The sequence below is a fragment of the Halichondria panicea genome, chromosome 12 (assembly GCF_963675165.1).
Source record: "Halichondria panicea chromosome 12, odHalPani1.1, whole genome shotgun sequence".
NCBI lineage: Eukaryota > Metazoa > Porifera > Demospongiae > Suberitida > Halichondriidae > Halichondria > Halichondria panicea.
In genome coordinates, this window is record NC_087388.1 from 3,529,317 (window position 1) to 3,551,371 (window position 22,055).

Sequence of the window (22,055 nt, forward strand, 5' to 3'; positions counted from 1 at the left end):
AATAAGGTGGGTGGGTGTAAACAGGTGCTGAGGTTCCCTAACATAGTGTTTGGCATGAGCAAGTTTCGCTGCGGTGGTCCGGTGCATGCTATCTGTTCTTCTTGGCTTCTTGTTTGAACATTGGCAGGTGGATCATGCAGCATACCATCACACACAATGTCGACCTATTTGATGATAATACATTGCTATAAAATTATGTTTACCTGAAGCACCTGATAACCGAAATGCGGCACTCATAGTCCCCACTAAAAGAACACCCTGCATCTTTCCCCTGTACTTAATATTGACTATTACCATGTCTTGTTGTGAAGACTGTCCACCTCATCTTCGTACTTCAATCTTGAGGTTCGTCAAACACACAGAAGGCACAAGTGTTGACTGGGGAATTGGAAAGACATTTTAAAGCTCCCTCCTCCCGTATCTTTCCCCCTTCATGCCAGGTCAGTCGGTGCACTCCAGTGTAAGTGCATTCAGTGTAAGTGCATTAATACACAGTTGTTTGTGTGCATGTTAATGTTATCATCGTCTTGAAGTCAACTGTGTGCCTGGCATCCTTGAGTGAAGGGAACAAGCTGACTCTTGACCCCTGACCCCTGCTAGAACACCAGCTTCAGCCCTCTCGGAAGCAATCTTCACCAACATGCTAAGATGGAATTTTTTGGTTAAAAAAGTAAAGTCATCCTGGTCATCCTGGATTTATTTACCTGTTCATTGGTATATTGAGGACCAATTGAATCCCCAGGCTTTCCTGAAAACGCCGCTGCTGTAAGTGAATATATACCTACTACATAGATGCCGACACAAGGATTCGATTCGATACAAACACAACTTCAGTATTATATACATGTGCTGGTGGCTCATGACAATGCATAAAACCATATTACGTCCATATTGTTACTATAGAATAATTGGCACAGGGAATCGTATCTATAGACTACTCGTTTATATTCACTGTTACTCACTGTTACACAATCACTTTCCACTTTCATTTCATTCGATAAAATAAAACACATCATGCACTGCTCGCACATACGTAAGTATACCTCTTTTACAGATGACATATTTACTGTGCGAGTGTTTCCACACAAAAATCTGATCTCTGCAAAAGTGTTTTGAGTGATTGATACAAAAGAAAGGGGATTGGAAACGACCGCCCACGCCCTGTGTAAAAGGACTGACATCCGGTGAAGCACTCCTCGTTATGATTCGCACTCGCGATTCTTTTTGTTTTGACCGTGCTCTGGTTGTATTTCAACTGTTTCTAGCTCTCCTATCCACTAGCGATCACTCAGGGGCTGGGAGGTACTCAAGAAAAGTAAGCTTATACTTTACTCTGTTTCCAATTTTTGTTGAGTTTAGCTCTATGTCAAGTTTTCTCCGTCCCTCCTGTGAAGTCAAAACAGCAAAGGACATTGCTTGACTTGGTTATTATGTATCTAAGTGCTATATAGGATGGTTTCATGCTATAGATGAGCTGTACTGTTCATAAACGTTTGCAGTATAGTCCTTCAAACTGCTTTAGTATACTTTTAGACACACCACAGGCCTGTCCCTCCCACGACTTCATAGTAAGGGCTATTCCTTCTTGTATAGCAGGCTTAGTGGACTTTTTAGAGCTAAATCCTCTTTACTTTTCAACATTAAAAATGATCAATTAGAGGAGTCAAGACAGGTGCTGACTATATAGTTTTAGCCACGCCCTATAACGCGGAATGCTTCACGCAAAAATACGCAAACAATTTCGTTTCCAATCCCCTTCCTTTTGTATCCCTCCCTGATTGCGCATACAAAGCAACTAAAATAAAGCAGGTTCTTGCACAATAGCAACCGTAAACCCACTCTAAAGAAAGCACAGTTCAAAGTTGAATTTCAAAACTTGTGTTGTAGAGCAGATAAAGTGATTTTGTGCTGGAATTCTACACTTCAAGGTAAGTAGTTTAGAGCAGTCAAATTGCACTTGGTTGTCAAAGCTACAACCAGAAATTGAAAATGTCGAAGTTCCTCACTGTATTTTTATGAAGTAGGTTGGTGCATGTATCTATGATAATAATTAAAAGGAGAATCGTCCCATGTAACCACCAAACTGCATCCGATGTATTTTTAGTTTCACCTATTTTCATTATTAATACTAGATTCTACTCTGTAACAAAGTAACAAACATTACGAAATGTCAGTATGTATTATACACAGGCTGTTGAAGTCAATGTCTGACGATTTAATAATTAGTTTCTCACTGCAGTGGCCTTGTATGATCTGCAACAACAGATTACAAATTTAGTGGACCTTGTTCAAAAACTAAGAACAGAATTTAGTGAGCCACAAGTCGATGTTAATGATAGTTAATGGACATTTTAAAGGACATGGCAGGACTTGAATATAACCCGAGGCGCCGTGGGTGGCCACGGGTATAGTAGTCTGTTGGTCTGTTTGTTTGTTTGTCACAGGTATATCTACTCACCTGGGTACCACAGCGCTGCGTTTACAGCATGTATAGCCAGATTTTGATGTTAAAGCTTCTTTGTCGAGCAAAAGCTAAGAAGCAGTTACACGTAACGTAGTTGCAGCTGAAGTGATCCGTACCAGGAACAATTGATAGTAGAAAGCTAAAATTGTGACTGGTTCTCTGGATCCTATACTCTGAGTCCACAGTACATGTCTCATGTGACATGTACCACTCAATGTTTCAGCATGCCTCCAGTCTGGTTTAGTTTTATTGCTCTTGAGTTGCTGTGCTAGTCATACCATACATGCTACATGCACTGCTCTTCTGGTTCATGTCACCAGCCGAGGGTTTGCACTTTAGTGCTCTAGTTTACATAGATTTCAATAATAGTATGTTTAGTCTGCGTCCTGGTCTCCACTAAAAAAGTCAATCGTTAAGTCAAAATAGCACACTTCCTGTTCTCCATCACAGTATGTTTCTTCATCGTCTCTGTTTGATTCTTTTTCCAACAGGGCGAACTCTGAATCAACACAATTTAATCTCGTGTAATATCACTTACGATTGTATATGGGCACGCTCTGACCCAGGACTGTACCAGGACTGTACCTGAGTCTTTAAAATATCCATCTTCAAGGTCCTCTTTCTTGCGGCACTGACATTTGTCTTGTCAATTCATTGCCGGGAAGCTGTCTTATTCAACTTGCACAAGGTTTGAGCGTGACATTTGATGAAGGTTGGTGGTCATTGAGAGACTTACAAATATCATTGCTAAGGCATAACACATCCTTGTCTGGATTCCAATAATTTCCACCAGGAAGCTGCATAAGAGTTCTCCTTCATTATTTTACCTTCTCCCTTGACAAGTTTAAGTAGCACTGTGACTTGTGTAACTTCGAAAAGTTTAGACGTAAGTTTAGTTTGCTATTCTTTTCTCTGAGGAGAACTCTGAGGAGAACACATGATAATCAGGTTTGAATACAACGTCAGGATCCACTGTAATTTCTGAGTTGCAAATAGTGTTGGTTCCACTTGGACAGCATGAACAAATCACCATAAATATGATAGTACTCAATGGGATCTTGCAATTTAACAAATACATCTTGTTCCAATTTGTTGCCAGAATCTTTGATAGGACTTCCAACTTGTCTATGGAGCCGTATCTTTGAGATAAAAAATTTTAATTTAAGGAAATCCCACACAATACTCTAACGTTCCAAACGTTCCAAATAATTTGCAAAACTCGTGCACTAAAAGTATCGACTCTATGATATCGTCTTTCACATGATAAACCGCGGATGACGCATATTTGCGTAATTACGGAATAGACCCTTTAGCCGCGGATGACGCATATTTGCATCAACCGCACATTACTCTACTCTTATTTAATTTGTGGTAAGCTACAACCTTCCTGAGCTCCACATCTTTGCAAGGCTTCTCTCGAAGGTCAACAGAAGCCATACCGAGTCCGATCCATACCGAGTCCGATCAAAAATTTGCTTGTTTATATAAATTCAATATCAATCTCAAAAGTGAACATACTATGGTACAACAATAACAAAGAGGCCTCTGTACACAGGGGATGAGGTATCCTGGGTATCTTGGATAGCAGTGACAGTGAGACCCATAGATGGTCCATGGCAGATAGCAGTAACATTCAGCCACATAACAGCCACATAATTATAATTGAATTGCTATGACAGCACACTAAAAGTTGGGCACTAACTCAAACCTAAAGAAGTATACTGAGAAGAGCCATACACAAAGTACAGTACATCTCATACAAAAAATTATGAATCATGCAACCTTAGACATGATTATGTACAGGCTCCCACAAGCAAACTTACATGCAATGGCACTCATAGGCACAAGCAATTGTGATCCTACAACAAACTGGGAGTTCATAAAAAGATTAAACTTTGGGCACAGAATTACAATGCATATCACAGGTATCACAGGCAAACACAAGCCAACTAATCACACAAGCCAACTAGCCAACTAATGACAAATTCCAACTAATGACAAATTGTGACCTAATCCTAGCTGGGGAGCATAACACAACCAACAAGCCTATTATGTTTGGAAGAAAATGTCCTTACACAAGTAAACAGTACACTCATAAACCCAACAAGCCTTTTCTTTCCCCTGAACAATCGTACATGTACACAGTGAGCCTAATGAGTAGTGAGCCTAATTGAGAAGTGAGCCTAATTGAATTGTAACCTTGGAAGCAAGCTTTTGGCACCACTGATAATGATAATGTAAATTGTTAGCACGTATAAAGTATCATGCCACAGGCACACACAGGGGGCACACACACACACACACACACACACACACACACAGATACACGCGCGTGTGCACGTGTAGCCATTGTGCACGTGTAGCCATACACACACGTACACCCACGCGGGCACACATACAGACACTCGCGTGGGAACACATATACAGCCACAGACACACACACACACACAAACACCACTCAGTGGCCTGCCTATGGACTCCCACCATCTCAACCAATCTGTTGGCCCAAACTTTCCGGTGTCCAGCATTCTTCACAGCTGATAACTGATAACAGAATACATTGTGGATGAGACCAACAGATAGCTAAGCAAATCAATGATAACCCCTTTATATTGCAACACTGCTGAGCGTACGTATTTTAAACTCGGGCTTCAACACACTGCTGGAGCAAGTATACTTTACAAGCTACGTAGGTAAGCGTATAGTATTATCAGCTAGCTAATAATCATACGCACACAAAGCTTACCTCTAAAGTAATCTCTCGCTCTGTCCTTGGCTGGTTGACTCTTCGACTGTTCAGATAGAACTACAAGGTAGCTTGAAGAGAACTGTTACGGGGTGCTTTGCCACAATAAATTTAATATCAAACACTGTACACTACACTCTAAAAACAGGCTCTAAACTAACTCAGCTTCTACACAAGTATACTTTACACACTCATAAGCTATCTAGGCAAGTGCATAAGCATATTAAATCAGCTCAGAGACTTATGAAGGCTTATACTAGCTACATAATGCTTGCTTGCTATATACGCACACAAAGCTTACCTCTGAAGTGCTCTGGCCCTTGGCTGGTTGACTGTTTCGTTGGAAACCAGGAGATCCTGACACAGTAAGTACTGTAGATAAGAAGTTGAATAAAGAAAACAGTCACTGTTTCCAAGTTATCTGTTTCCAAGTTATGCATCTTTCTTTGCTAAAGGCGAATGCTGAAAAAGAGAAAATAATAAACGTTGTAGACTACACTCTAAAAACAGGCTCTAAACTAACTAAGCTACTCTTCCAGTATATTTCACACACTCAGAGGCTATCTAGGTAGGTGGACAAGCATATTAAATCAGCTCAAAGGCTCTGAACTAGGAAAATGCTGATCGCTATACACACACACAGAGCTTACTTGTGAAATGATCCTTCGCTGGGGCCTTGGCTGGTATACTCTTCCGTTCGAAACTTAGAGATCCTGGCAGAGTAACTATTCTAGACTAATTTGCAACTGCTGCTACAGGCTACGCATCTTTCTTTGCTAGGGGCTAAGTAATTTAGATTTTGGTTCCACCGCGGGCGGTGGGCGGTATTACGTATGAAATCATAACCGCAGCTATTTGGTTAAGAAAGCCTTTCTCAGGTTGATTCCTAAATGCATAGAGCAAAATGTTGCTGGTCCAAATGTTTTCTCATCACATGCTCCTCAATAAGTTGTCGCTTTTGAGTAGACTAGAGTCCAGTTTATAATGTCTTAGCTTCTCTAACTCTCTAGAAATGTCATCAACGGCACTAAAAGCAGATCCATATTATTTGCTACTACTCCACCTAGTTTCTACTCCACCTAGTTTTTTCTGGTTTTTTGTCGTACCATCGGCTTAGAATTAGTTGAGTCTCCCAAAATCTCTGTTACCTTGTGGACATCACAAATTCCTCTTTTCTTATATGAGAATCTTCAGATGGATGAAAACACTTCAAAACATGTTGAATGATTTCAGTTATTTTGGAAAGCGGTACCTGCTCTGCCAATAATTCATAATATTCCTAATCTCAGGTGAGTATTTTTGATCATTCCTCAACCTGAAGATCTTCTTCCAACGAATGTTGCTTACTATTATTATGATTTTTTTTACTATATGATTTTTGATTTAGTAGTAATATAGTAATATCTAGTAATATCTCGCAATGCAGCAATGATTGGCCTCTTAACGTTACTTTTTAATTCTGTAAATTCTGTAAATTCTGTATTCAATGTTCATAACACTTTGTCATCTTCGAAGACATACTTCTAATTGGGTATCGTATACCATCATACCAGCGAAGAGCAGGTCTACCATCATATCTTGGTCTGCCGCCTCTTCCCTTTAGGTTAGAATGCCTTTAGGTTAGAATGTAGCCGTAACCGTAACATTGTTCTGCGATGTAGTGTTCTATAAAAACCAATTGTAGCTCTCATAGACGAAGTTCTTCAGTGACAATCAGATATGTATCATCAGTTTCTGTACGCATGCGCATCATAATAGTAATAATTATTATAACTGTCGGGTATAGGTACAAGCATGCTGCATGCATAATATTATAGTGATAGACTTCTATAATTATATACCTTTAGCGTTAGCTTTTCTGATGCGTGGCTCCCATACTGGTAATAGTTAACTTGGGCAGCCCTTTCACTGAAGGTGCTACAAAACGAGATAAATAATCAAACAGACATGCCTAACAGACGCGAGACTAAACGTGACGTCACAGCTTATTTTACATTGAAAACATAGTAAAACTGCGTGCCTGTTGCCTGTTACCTGTTATCTATTTAGAGGAGGTCAAACCTGTACAAGACAAAAGTTAGGTCCTGAAGTTTTGTAGTGCCATGCTAGGGTTCCCACTTCAAAATACCGATTTTCAGGAGATGGTTCTTCTAGCATAGTTACCTACCTGTAGTTACCTACCTGATCTCTAGCTGAAATTTGTTCGCACTTTTTTGTAATTCAATTCAGTTAATTAGACAAAAGATCAACCAGTGATTAAATTGTGCCAGTGATTAATCTAAGCTGACTGGTATGTTTTCTCACTGGTTAATGTATATTTAGCAACTAGGTGTCGCTTCACCGCAAGTAGTGCTCAAATTTGCATCCAAGGTTTTTCCTCACAGCATTTTTAGGCTTAGGGGGATATGATCAATTGCCAGAATTATTTTGAGTGGATCCTAGCACATTGTTTGTTTCATCTGGCTGGCTCAGCTGGCTTGTTCAAATGTTCTTTATAAAGTGCACCATTTTTGATTTGGTGTAGACAACATACATAAGTATGTAGACAACATAAGTATTGCAGTGTATTGCAGTGTACGTGTTGTGTTGTACGTGTTGTGTTGTTCGTTGTTCGTAGTGTTGTTCGTAGTGCCATCTGTATTCAATTGATATCCTGATGTGCACTCACTCAGAACTGTAGCTTTGTGTGCGTTACTAATTGTTACCAGCTCACATTTACGCATATTATAGTCAGCACATACAGTCAGCACATGACCGTTTAGGAAGCTGCAATCCGTCAACATCAATGGCAGGAAAAAAACATCTTATCACAGTCTTAATTATATCAGCTATCTTCACTGAGGGAAAACAATTACCTTCTGGTGAATATTGGAACCCCGAACCAGCAGCGAACCAGCAGCAAGCAATGATTGCGACTAACCTAACTCAAGTCGCAAGGTCAAACCTTGTTCAGGTGAAGAAAAACTCAGGTGAAGAAAAACTAACACCTTGCAGTGGCTTCCAGAGTGCAGTGGCTTCCAGAGAAACAGCAAAGTAAATTGCTGGATCTTGCTGTTCAGCAAAAGCCAACGGTGAATGCTGAACAAAAATAGATATAATTGAACAAAGGCACAAAGGCGGAAGGCACCAAATTTTGCTGGATATTGATGCAGAAAGTATTGCTTTGAATAAGAAGAAGAGTAAGAAGCTTTCGCTATTGAAAATACAGATTAATATCAGGAAAGAAGTATTGAGGCAAAAGTTGGGCAAGGAAACAGCGGTGTCTAAGTGAGATTTTTAACGATTTACACACAAGCTATTTGGAAAATCCTAGCTCTTTGATTGGTAAACGTATACGCCACAAATTTGTAGTTGGTGATACGAACATTGGTGATACGAACATATACGAACATAGTAGAATGGTACCATGGTACTATAGTAACCATGGTATATAGTAAATTACGATGCAGTTGAACAGTTGAACAGTATGATAACGAGGAAGAGTTGTGTTCATTTGATTTGATTTGGTACTAGACTTACTTAGTGGTGACTTAGAAGTACAAACTGGATATATACATGTACATAATATACATGTACATAATAATTATTATAAAGTATTTTTTTTATTGTCAACTTAATTTTGCTTGAAAGTCTTAATGTCAAACTTCAATAAAATAATAATAATGCATTAAATTGTTGTTAGTCAGCTCGATGACGAAGTGGCGTGTGATATCATATTCCGCTTTTTAAATTCTCCGAATTCCATACTGAGTCTCTTTACTTCTGCCTTCAACAGCTTGAGTTTAGCGTTACACTATCTGCAGCTGGAGGTGGTTTATTTTATGAGGTGGTTTATTTTATGAAAATATTTCCATTTTCGGGTTGCCATTTAATCAAATGGATATATAAAATCATTAATTAGGAACAATAATTAGGAACACTTTTTTCAGCGGTGCACTTTATAAAGAAAACGGTGCTCAAAACAAAGCCAGCTAAGCCCAGCCACATGAGCTAGGCTGTGAGGAAAAACTTTGGGTGCAAATTTGAATTTTCAGAGCTCCTTGCGGTGAAGCGGTAATTTACACACCTAGTTGCTAATATACATTAAACAGTGAGAAAACGTACCAGTCACTGAGTCCTCTTGTCATGTGTCTCTCAATTTAAAGGTTAGAATTGAATTACATCATCAAGCTGTAACAATAGTAAAAGTGCTCAAAACACGAACAAAACACGAACAAATTTCAGCTAGATATTCTTTCCAGGTAGGTAACCATGCTAGAAAACCATCTCCTGAAAATCGGTATTTTGAAGTGGAACGCTCAGGTACATTAACTGGGACTGGGACCAGCAATTATTGTTGATTCAGCGAAAACGAAGCTCTGCCCACGATTTTTACTATCAATTGTGCAGTAAAAATGGAGTTTTGCTGCTCTGTTTTGTTTTGCTGCTCTAATCTTTAGCTCAATTTCCGGAGCATAAAACCTTAGTTTAAGTGCAGTAGTTAGTTCAAAGCTATATACAGGCACTGCCTGAGACGATACGGTATAAAGATCCCTCGAAAGACTGTATAGGAAAGAGGATATTTTGCATGTAAAGGCTTACTTTTCATTTTTCATTGATAATATTTTGCATGTAAAGGCTAATAACTTACTTTTCATTTTTCATTGATCCCACTGTTAGGCGCTAACGGTAGTGCCTGCATATAGTAACTACTGCACTAAAAAGTAAACACTTAAACTAAGGTTTTATGCTCTGGAATTTGAGCTAAAGATTAGAGCAGCAAAACTCCATTTTTACTGCACAATTGATCGTGGGCAGAGCTTCGTTTTCGCTGAATCAACTCCTTAATGTACCTGAGGCAGGCTGTCAAGGTAAGAACTTTAAAATGAACAGCACTTACTTTGGCTGTCAATCCTCTCTATGTCTCCTCTCTCTCCCCCTCCCTCACTCCCCCTCCCTCACGCATACAGACATCATAAAGGATACCATCTACTTGTTTTGTCTGTAAGAAGCAAAAGTGTAATCTAAACATACCTCCTTCAGTTCCCAGTGCTTAAAGGACGCAAGATTGCGTATACTTAAAGCCCATCACATTGGCTCACATTGGCAAGAATATCAAAGTGTGTCTGTTCTTGGCTTTGGCTGGGTCTGTTGGCTGGGTCTAGAAAACTACTGATTCCGATGATGTTAAACTGAATCTGATTATGATGCAGACGCAGACACAGAAGCTAGTGATATCGAAATGCCATGATTGTGTATTATTATTAATCACACTTTTTGTAATAAAAATTTTTTTTTACAACTACAGTAGACTCTGAAGTACTCTGAAGTACGGCCACTCTGAAGTACGGCCACCTCGATATACCGGCCATTTGGCTTGGCTTGGCACGGACTATGCACAAAACCCACCCTGAAGAAGTACGGCCACCGTTTACCGGGCTGTTATACGTTTAGTACGGGTGTGGTTTAGCAAATAAAATTAGATTACAAGAACAGAGAACAGAATGATTCATTATCCTACATTATCCTACCGCCATTAGATTCGAGGTAAGGTAGCCGCGGCTATCTCGCTATTCCGGCCAAGTGACCGGAGTCTACTGTAATAGAAGATCTATAATTATACATTAACATGGGTAACAACACTATAAAAAAATAAAGACTTAACGGATGAATAACGGTGAACAATTGTAGTTAACTTTTCATTTTCCCAAAAGTCAGAGTCATACTGAATTCTATTTCTTTTTTGGTAAATACATAGCACAATAATAAGCAGCATGGGTTCGTTTTAGTTCCACAGTGTGGTTGTAGTTTGCAACAGAAATCAGTTTCTTGTGACGCAACTTCAGTAGTCTGTACTTGCAACAGGTGAAGTTGTTCGCTGATGATATCACTATGTCCACACTTCGCTTGGTATTTCTCGAGTGCTACTGGCTCATATGTATTTCCCCATTCTGTTGCTTTCGTAGAAAAATCTTTAGGATGCAAAAGCTGCCTCCTAGGAGTACCACCTTGTCAGTGCTACTGCAAGGAGGGTGATCGCAAGGAGGGTGATCGCACAAGGAGGGTGATCGCAAATCAGCAGCAGTAGTAAACAACTCATTATAGCACTCATTATAGCACTCTCCTGCTGGTGACAATTATTATTGATTAATGGGCGGGATTACGCATGTGCAACAACAAAAGTCAATTTATTATTGTTTGAACCAGCTAGCTGGCTGTGTACGTACGAGCTGTAGGATCTAGGATCAGGCGATCAGAATATTTATATTTAGGTAAGCTCACACTTGCACTGCCTGTGTTTAACCCTTAACCCCTTAACCGTCGGATTCTTAATTAACAGTGAAGTGAAATGTCTGTAAATTCTCTATCGGGTTTCCAGAGCAATAAAATGCCTAGCAACCAAGGAATAAAACATGTGTTGCCATAACAACCACGGGTTATTACGCTCACATTTTAAATGCTCGGCCATCATAATTTTACGGGACCACTACCATTGCCATTGGAAAGCTTATGTTTTTATGTACCCAAACAGCTTACTTGATTGCTTGAAAGAATGATCTTGAAGTCCAAAAATATAGCTCAAAAAGCACCTTTTGACTCACAATGAATAACATTAAAAATCGTAAGTAGGATTGTACCATCCAACTTTTGTTGAAAACATTGGTGCACGTGATGCGTTTCCAATCCCTTATCTATGGTTGTGACAATTAAATCATGTGAATTAGCAGGACAGGGTGGCAAGCCACTTGCAGTTTTGCAGTGCTGCTCTGAAAGAGTGACGTGATGATGATGGTGATAGCTGCTGAATAGTCTGCAACTCTGTGGGGGACCTTGGTCTGCTCAGCCCACGTGGCTTTGCGCATGTGCACTGGCTGGAATGAAATTTGGAGGTGGAGCTAGCTAGTTGGAGGTGGAGTTTTGAGTTGATCACAACATATAAAGAGCTCTAGTGTTATCATATCAGCTAGCCTCGATCCCAGGCCGATCCGTCTCTAATTGAACGCTAGGTCTCCTCCTCGGCCTGGTATTGATTGTATCTGGGCGTGACCGGAAACTGGTAAGTATCAGCTATAATGTTCAGTTCATCACAGTTGGCTAAAAATACAGCGATATAATACACTAGAAATTAATACTGTGCACAATAAATGCAGATGTTTAGAAGCGAAGATCCCAAACAAGAGCTTCCAGAAAGACTTAATAATTACTGCGTTGGATATGCCTGCTAAGCCTTCAGGTGGCATAACAAAGATTGTGTGTTCACAGTGCATCAAGAGACAGTAGAAATCAAGAGACAGTAGAATCCTGACGTCACTGGCAGTGTTGGCAGTGTTGAAAGAGACGAGTTATATAAGATCGGACCCTTGGGAAGGACACGAGTGGCACTGGGGCATCCTCTTTCAATGAGTTCACACCCATCAGCTAGGAGGAGTACGACGGGGGTTGGAGGGGAATATTCCATTTTGCTCCTGTATACAAATTAGTATGAACTTAAATTCACCATTCCACTATACATTTTGTAACTCACAGTGATGGTCCACACAAAACTAGCCTCCTTGAAGGCCGGTGAAGGAGGCTAACACAACGCCAGTGCCGTAATTGATCCAGATACCAAGGATTGGGCTATAGGCTATAGTGCACAATTTCCAATGATGAAAGGGCTCACCTTGACAATACATCCCAGGCCCAGCTACTTGTGGACACCCCTGAGCATAGAGATCGATGGCCAGAGTCTGAGGATAGACTCTACCAAGTGTATCTGGCAATCAATGGTCTAATCAAGCGCTTGTATTAAATTGTGTAGTCAATCAAAAGTAGCCACTGATAGCAGAAACTTGAGAACCTAGGTCTGTTCTTTCACAAGAGTGATGCTCCTTCTTCCTTCGCACAAGACAGCTCCTCACACTCTAGCTAGCTAAGCCTATATCTATGACAAACTAAACTTGCAAAGAATAGACCTATGACACGGAGTTCTTTGGGTGATTTTACGGAGTAAGTATGCTTACATACACTATTAGTGTTTCTATTCGCTCCACCTTGCTCAGGTATTCGCTCTTTTTTAGCGAATACCTGAAGAACCACAGCAACCACAGCACATGCCCAGATACAATCCGAGGAGCTACATATCAGCTAGCTAGTAGCCTCGATTCCAGGCCACTCTCAATTGAGAAAGACGGCCTGGTATACACTGTCTGCGCATGCGTCAGTTGCCCCAAGATTCTTGGGGATCGAGATATCTTAGTAAATTAGCCAGTATATTGTATATTTACAATGATGTCATTGCACAAATCACAGCAGTTTTAATCACAGCAGTTTTAATCAAATAACACAGCTACTTACAACATTTACGACCTAGACTAGTGACTAGTTTTGTTGTGATGGCTTCTACTTCTGTTCTGCTCTTGCTCCAGTGTTGAAAAGTCAGATTTTGTCTTCTTTTGTACTGTGGTAGAGTTTTTCTGTCAGTGCTTCCAGACACTTGTTTGATTGCCATCTCAGTAAGATCAGTGCTCCTCGTATGAGCCTAGAGTTGTGATGGCGATTTCTCTCTCTTGACACTAAATAAATTAATCAACCACGTGGGTGACCATGGTAAATTACAAAGAGTTTTACTAACAAATTTACTATTGAATCCACCCACGCGCAAACAGTGTTTACCAGGCCCTCTGGTGAGAGGGGCTGGGATCGAGGCTAGCTAGCTAGCTACATGTCGCTAGCTACATGTCGCTTAGCTAAGGAACTTGTGGAGCAGAGTCTGAGGGGTGCTGGAGCACCCTCTGCCCCCCTCTGGCTACGCCACTGCTGGCTAGCACTCAGAAACGACACGGGCTCGTTATCCTTTTACCAATTGCTTTTAGGAACCACCCTAGATCCGCCTCTGGACATGATAATAAAGAAACCATAATGCAGTGCATGTAGCATGTATGACTAGCACAGCAACTCAAGCTAGAGCAACTCAAGCACCGGTGACAGGTGCTGATCGATGCCTCGGTGGAGATGCCAAAGCTACATAACATAAAGCTACTCAGGGGCGTAGCCAGGATTTGAGAGAGGGGGATGGTGGATGAATGAATTACCAGTGCCGTGCACTGGTGGTGCAAAAATGCACCCCAATGGGGGGTCTGGGGGCACTCCCCGACAATTTTTTTTTGTTACATGCTCTGAGATTGATTCTAACGCAATCTGGCTAAAGGTACTGCTGCTTTGAGAGCTCGAGGGTACTGGTGGTTAAGCCATATCTTCAGACCAACATTGTTTTGAGTTGTGGTTGTGACAAAACCAGGTTCTGCTTGTGAATTAGCAGGACAGGGTAGCAAGCCACTTGCAGTTGCAGTGCTGCTCTGTGAACTGGGCTCAACTGGGCTCAACTGCTTGACATGATCAACTGCTTGACATGATGACGATGGTGATAGCAGTTACAGTGCAACAACCAAAGAGAGTAGAACTTTTGTATTTGAGTGTGATCAATTTGAGTGCAGGTACTGAAAGTTCAACTATTGGCGCTTCCAGTGGCGCTTCCAGTGGACCACCACCTGTTACATCATATGACATCATCATTCCAAAATGGCTGCTAGAATATGTGTACATTGAAAATATGTTAGGCATGAAACTAAGACATTTGTTGTGCAAGTACATCATTACCTTGCACATCTTTTGAGCTCCAGCGGAAGTGCAGGCAGATTTGTAAATTTTAGTAGCAAATTTGTAAATTTTTAGTAGCAAATGTGAGTTTATGTCTGATTTTTAAGGAGATGTACTCTGGGCCTGGGTCGGCCTACATTTGATGTAGATCATGTAGTGTTAATGAGATTCATAATTGCACAGGTCATAAGGTCAATGTAGCTAGCTGCTAGAACTATTATAGATTATCGAGGGCTATGTTCGAGGGAACGCTATCATGAATAATTGAAGTATTAGTTAATGTACAGTGTAGGTTAATGTACAGTGTAGAGGGGTTTATGACTCCCGACTACGAGGGCGTGATAAACCACTGATATACATCCCATCTGATTGGTTGCTGCATGACCACCATAACTACCGGGTATATAACAGCAACATACTACTTGACAACCACATTCAAAACGAGAAACTGCAAAAAAACAATGGCTTGTCAATACTCTCTTGCATTGAATGGACGGGCTGCCCAGCTCCCTCTCCAAGGAAGCCAAGTGAATGACGCCGAGCCACTCCAACAAACTGGCAGCTCCTCCCCACTGAGCCACTCCCCCTCTCTCTTACCGGTGACCTCCACTGCAAAAAATTAATACTGCAAAAATTAATACTGCACAAAAATTTGAATTATGACTATCTAGTTTATTGACTCCTCCTCCTCTTTTTAGGACATGGAGACCTTCAGCCCCTCCCCCAGTCTCGTTTTGAGTTTTCATCTGCCAGCACACTGGCAGAATTTTCGAAAGGGCAGCCAAGACCTCATGAAAAAGCTCTTCCAGGCGACGATACACCATGGTATACCGCAGTACCACTGGGAAAGCACACTCTGCAGCAGAAGCAAATGCAGACAAACCACAGTCTGAGGGCATCCAGTGCAACAGCAATGTACAATGCTCATACAAGAAAGAACTGGACATCGCTCACTGGACGCTTTACGTACCTATGAAAGATCGAACGATCAGCAGCAAAAAGAAGCTGTATCCTCAATTCTGTCTCCCACAAAAATTCTGTCTCCCACAACAGCAAAAACACCATCGAACAGCAAGAAAAACACCAGTAAACCAAACTTCTCTTCCGTCTATGCCTATAAGTTTTGGGAACCTGCAAGGATGTACAATAAATATTTCAAACTATTCAGTGCAACTCAACTGCAACTCAACTGCAATGCGGAGACTGAAGTTGACAAACTGTACTCTCCTGTATACTGCAGCTATAGCTACTTAACTTCATAGCTCTATGATTATTAATCTTTTAATTATTGTATTTTTACTGCTATATATTTGAGGTGCCAATAAACCCCACTAGACTACATGGGCAAAAGTGTAGTAGGTGGGAAATACTTAGTAAAAGAGAAGACAAGTTAAATACTTAGTAAAAGAGATGACAAGTTAGTTAGATGAAGGCTAGGCATTCTAGGACTCTCTAGTAGCTATGTAGCTGGATTGCTTGGCAGGATCTTCGAAGAAATTAAGAGACAAAGACTCGAATGGTAAGCTCTCATGTCTTGTTATAAGCTTGTACTTACTTTCTGTGTCATGTGTCAGTCTTATAAAAGATCCCTCATTTGTATGGAGCCTACAGAAAGTGTCTCTGTCCTTCATACAGCTTAAAAGGAGGATCTATTATAGGTAGTCTTTCACTTAGTATTTGTTGATCCAACTATAGTAGCCTTATAAGAAGCTTTCCTCCTTTAATTTAGTACTGCAAGTGAGTGGCGGGTCTGTACCTGTGTGTGTGTGTGTGTGTGTGTGTGTGTGTGTGTGTGGGGGGGGAGGGGGCAAGTGAAGACATGGTATCACTGCCATTGTGCTTAGTTAGTAACAGGCCTGGGTGATCACATCATGGAGGGCCCATATACACAGCAATGATTGTGTGTGTGCCCCACTTGGAAACTGTCTTGTACATGCGTGTAAACAAGTCATTTCCATTCCTGGATACTTCACGTATACAAGTTGTATATGAACCAGAAAATGCACGTCATTGCTCAAGTTAGTTTTCAAACCGGAGTATGCCACATATCCAAGTTGCATATGCCTTGATCACTGTTGTGTGCAATTTGCTTATGCCTTGTTTGCTATATGTGTGCAACTTGCACACCCCTGGTATACATGGACTTTTACACACATTGTACACTTCTTGTTTTTATGAGTTATAATTATAGCAGCACATGCATGTACACTTTAATTCGAAGCAAAGTGATTTTCAACTCAACAGGTGTCAACAAATTGAATGGGATGATAAGTGATGGTGAATATGAGATATACTAATGATTGGTATGTCCATTAATTTTGGTTTCAAGTGTTCTGATTCAAGTCATACATGAACAGGCATCAATGGATGGGGTGCGGGGTATTGCAAGTCTTAGTGGGTCTCCATGTCACCAGGTACATCTATGAACAAAGAAATTTACAACTAACATGGTTGTATTTGAAACTTACCATTTTCCCATGTAGGATCCAACATCCACTGTGGATGTGGATGGCTGTTTGAGGGATCACCTTCTATGCGGTTCTTCCTTGCTACCAGGACACTTTCTTTCTTGAATTTTTCAGTGTACCTCTTATCAAGGGTCGCTTTGAAATCCATTAGTTCTATTTTCTGTGTGGGTAAATGGATAGATATACAGTGTAAATACACTTACCCTGTGAGCACCACTTCAGCTTATGGACTATCAAATTGTTCGGATTACACAGATCATCGGACTCCTCAGACATATCATCCACACAAATGTCCTTCCAAAGATCTTGCTCAGCTGGCTTGACCACAATAGCCCGATTCTCATGTTTCTGTAAAACACAGATAGCACAACTGCAGCTTTTTCACACTGAAGCATACCCTTTTACGACGTGCCCGATATTTCTTTCCTTTTGCATCGCTCTGACGAATGTCTTCACAATCACTATTTTCCCCTTGTTTCCATGTTCTTCGTACATTCTCATATTTTCGCTGCACTGCCGCTATAGAAACAATTAGGGCCGATTAATACTTAAAGTAAGTACACAATGTACATTTTTGATGCACGCACCTTTGACTTGTTCTTTATTAAACTTGCAATCTGGCATACTGTAAATCTCGGTGATTATTTGGTTTTTCACACGCTTATTGTAGTCTGAAGTTGATCTGCTTGTACAGAAAGATTAAATGCTTTGCCTTTGTGACCAACAAAGTTACAAACCCCTCTGATTGGCGAAATCCACCGTCTTCAAGAGAATCATGCACCACAGCCACTCTTCTCTAAAGGTAGACCTACTATACACGTACAAGGAAAACAAAAGAAAAACAAAAGAATACCGTAGGCATACCGTTAACTCTCGGCATATCCTCAATCTCCGAGCACTGCGTCCATCACTGTCAGGAGAAGTTGAGCTGCTGGTCATCTCTTTCGATAGAGTAGCCAGTTCTTTCTCGAACTTTTCTTGTCTGTTCTGCATATCTTTGGTTTTTCAGCACTCTCTCCAGGAGCTCTTGTTGCTCTTGAATAAGTCCAGCTACAGTCATTTCAGGCATCCATCCTTCCCTCAAAGGTGTGCTTTGCATTGGGTGCCCAGGGCGTACCGTTCCGCCATGGAAACCAGTCTAATGCCCTTTTATGAGCGACGAGAAGAACTTTCAGTACATGATGGTTGCTTGCTGTGGGGAAATCGTGTGGTGGTACCCAAGACCTACCGAGGTGATGTGCTCGTACAACTGCACGAAGGACATCCTGGCACCACTCGCATGAAAGGACTATCGCGTATGTATGTGTGGTGGCCTGGTATTTCGAAAGACGTCGAAGAGACGGTACAAGATTGCATTCCCTGTCAACAACAACAGTCAAAACCACCTGTTGCCCCACTCCATCCTTGGGCTTGGCCTACACGCCCGTGGGCCAGATTGGGTGCCCAGGGCGTCGGCTTCGTGCACGCGTGTTAAACAGTGAGGAACCACGAAGTGGAGTAACGGCTAGCTGTATATACTCTGCACGGGTGCTTTGCTGGTCACTACACAAAAGAAAGAAGACGACAGATAAGGAAGAACAATCGAGATCAACGGAAATGAATGCTGCAAGAGGTATAAGAAGGAGACCACGGCTTACTGCAGATCAAGTGGCCTCACAGCTGACCTATGATGTCGATCAAGATGAAGATGACTTACCAGATGTTGAAGAAGTACGTTACGATGTTACTGTAGTGGTTTTAATAGTCAGTTAATTTTGGTATACATATACATATCGTTATATTCAGGTAGAGTTGTGGGAGACAGAGGATTTAGATGAAGAGCTGGTAGTGGAAGACACCTCTCTGCAGACAGGGGAATCGAATGCTGAAGAAGAGGCAACCGAACAAACTCAAGTGACTCCTCTTCTCCGGCTGTATATATTTTTCTTGCTTATGTTTCAAGCTTTATTCCGCCTATCTGATAACGCCCTTGACGTACTGCTCAAATTCCTGTCAATATTTTTCAGGACAATTTCACAGATGCTTGTTCCGCTACCACAATGTTTCCTGGACAAACTTCCTAAGAATATTCGTTCAGCTCGCCTCGGTGCAGGGAACAATTTCAAGAAGTACGTTGTTTGTCGCAGTCTCTATGACATAGACCAGTGTGTAATTCGTCGTGTTGGTCACAGAGCTAAATCAGGGAGATGTGTGTATAGAAGGTTCCCAAATCACCCACAGACCCAACACAGAAAGAAGTGCAAGGCAGTTCTCATGAAAGATGAAAGAAGTAAAATGGAGATCAGGGCTATTTCTTTTTATCCAAGATTTATATACTGCTACAAAAGCCTCATAGACTCTCTGCAAGAAATGCTTCTGCGGCCAGGTTTTTTGTACAGGTGTCAACTTTGGCGTAGCCGACAGACTAATGCTGGTACTTATTCAGATGTATATGATGGGGCTGTGTGGAAGCAGGGGCTGTGTGGAAGCAGTTTCAAACATATGACGGCCATCCATTTTTGAGTTTGACTGGGAATCTCGCGTTTCAGCTAAACATTGAGTGGTTTAACCCTTTCAAACATACTCAACACTCCGAAGGGGCTATCTATTTGAGCATTTTGAACTTACCCCGAACTGAACGGTACTTGCAAGAGAACATTATCCTTGTTGGAGTTATTCCTGGCCCAAAAGAACCACCTCTTCACTTGAACACATTTCTGGAGCCACTTGTGAACGATTTGAAGAATCTCTGGACTGGGGTTCTCATGAAAAGTGAGCATGATAACACTCACTCTCCTTGTCCGAGCAGCTTTGCTTTGTGTCACATGCGACATTCCTGCAGCAAGAAAAGTTTGCGGGTTTATGGGACATGCAGCTCTACCAAAGGATGTAGTAAATGTCTTTTGTCCTTCCCTACAAATGCCTTCGGTGAAAAGGGTGATTATTCTAATTATGAGAAGACACAGTGGACTGAAAGAACTATTGAGGACCACAAGCTGATGCGCACTCGAAATGTTCCACACTTAAAGATCGAAAGATCATTGAGAAAGATCACGGACTTCGCTACACCATTCTGCTGGAGCTCCCATACTTTGATCCAATTCAAATGTGTGTGATTGATCCTATGCACAATTTGCTCCTTGGAACTTGTAAACACATCGTTGAAATATGGAGGACAAGGTCACTTTTGTCGAGTAAAGACTTTGACGCTATTCAGGAAAAAGTCGATGCGTTTGTATGCGTTTGTATGTCCTGCTGATGTGGGTCGCATTCCCTCAAAATTATTGTCTAAGTTTTCTGGGATAACTGCAGAGCAATGGAAAAATTGGGTACTTTACTTTTCATTGTACGCTTTGTACGCTCTCAAGAACACCCTTCCATGGAGAGACTACAAATACTGGCAGCTCTTTGTCAAGGTATGTTGCATTTTATGCCGTCGAAGAGTCACTGAGGAAAGTCTTGTTGAAGCTGACGAGTTGTTGCAATTGTTTTGGAAGGATTTTGTTGATTTATACGGTAAAAAATCTTGTACAATTAATATGCACCTTCATGGTCATCTGACTCAGTGTGTCCGTGAATATGGCCCGGTGTATTCCTTTTGGTGTTTCGCCTTCGAAAGGATGAACGGTATTCTTGGTTCATATCGTACCAATAATCGTCACGTCTCCGTTCAGTATATGCGTAAATTTCTTGACAGTAAGAGATACGCACCCTTCAATTGGCCCAAGGAATTCACTGAAGAGTACCTTCCCTTGCCACAACATTTTGTATATCATAAAGGCTCTTTGATGCAAAGTAATGTTGAAACAGAGATTGATTCACAACAGTACAACGCTCTGAAGGTGCGCTGTCTTCGAGCCAGAAAGCAGAGATAATGCCTCACATTCTCAGGCGTTTGGGAGGCGTTTGGGAGCTGATGCGGAAAGTGTTAGGCTACATGCTCTCTACAAACAGACCAAATGCTTATCAATTGGCAGTTATGTGCTTGGAAGCAAAGGTTCCCGACATTCGAAGTCTTCACTTGTCCTTGCTCAACACTCATTTTCTCATGAGCACACTGAGTTGGCCGAGATTCTTTTTTTTATTGAGTGTACAATTACTTATCAACAGTCCGATTCATCCGAATGCACAAACCTGTGGTTTGCTTGTGTTAACTATTACCTCGAACACCCGTGCAAAGTCTGGTATGGACACCCCGTGCAAGTTTGGACCACAGTGAAGTCGCCTGTAACACAGTTTATACCAGTAAATTTCATTAAGTCTCGAGTAGTGTATGAGTGTATGTTAAATGCACTAGAGACTTTGGTCGAGCTCTAATCTATGACTCTGTATACTCCTTTACATGTGTGATACATTTTATTATGTGAAAAAAAATTTGAGTTCAAAGGCTGTCCACATGATCAGTTCAAAGTTTTTCAGCCCCTAATGTACCTAGCCTAGCCTGCATATATATATCTGTGCTGCATGCTAGAAATTAAGCAAGCTTTGCTACTGGAGAATTTCAACAGACATGCATGCCTCAAAACAGAAGGTATAATACAAAACAGCTAGCTAACTTTCTACAGAGTGATTGTATTTCTCAGCTGCAGGAGACAAAGTGGCTTGTATAGATCGCGAGCAGAGGAAAATACTTGGAGTCCAGATTAAACTACGTATCAACAAGTATATACAGGAGGAAGGTTAGGGGGCACTCTTCCAAACTACTTAACGTCATTAGTACTTTACCCTCAGCTCCCCCCCCCCCCTCCTCTATAAACGCATGACAAGAATTCACTATAAA

The 22,055-nt window shown here is 41.2% G+C and overlaps 1 protein-coding gene and 1 long non-coding RNA gene across 2 annotated transcripts; both read right to left on the reverse strand.

The window, feature by feature from the left end:
- Window positions 1-166: 166 nt before the first annotated feature.
- On the reverse strand, window positions 167-9,478 carry LOC135345756 (uncharacterized). Its single transcript, XR_010397882.1, has 5 exons — window positions 9,315-9,478; window positions 7,052-9,013; window positions 5,211-6,944; window positions 705-5,001; window positions 167-643 (listed from the first exon to the last, which is right to left on the reverse strand). It is a non-coding gene; the product is annotated as an uncharacterized LOC135345756 (long non-coding RNA).
- Window positions 9,479-17,072: 7,594 nt separating this feature from the next.
- Window positions 17,073-21,680, reverse strand: LOC135344902 (uncharacterized). The gene is made up of 6 exons (XM_064542187.1): window positions 18,034-21,680; window positions 17,884-17,978; window positions 17,694-17,815; window positions 17,500-17,644; window positions 17,297-17,449; window positions 17,073-17,248 (listed from the first exon to the last, which is right to left on the reverse strand). Exons 2-6 carry the CDS (start codon window positions 17,918-17,920, stop codon window positions 17,220-17,222), a joined length of 486 nt encoding a protein of 161 aa, XP_064398257.1. The 5' UTR covers window positions 17,921-17,978; window positions 18,034-21,680; the 3' UTR covers window positions 17,073-17,219.
- Between the last annotated feature and the right edge of the window lie 375 nt (window positions 21,681-22,055).

What these genes read in the sequence shown, in the direction of transcription:
- LOC135344902 (XM_064542187.1), bottom strand. Translation starts at nt 17,920, where the DNA reads ATGCCAGATTGCAAGTTTAATAAAGAACAAGTCAAAG. An exon ending in TAATAAAGAACAAGTCAAAG is followed by an intron (nt 17,816 to 17,883) that starts GTGCGTGCATCA and finishes TTGTTTCTATAG; the next exon opens with CGGCAGTGCAGCGAAAATAT. An exon ending in ATCGGGCACGTCGTAAAAGG is followed by an intron (nt 17,645 to 17,693) that starts GTATGCTTCAGT and finishes TGTGTTTTACAG; the next exon opens with AAACATGAGAATCGGGCTAT.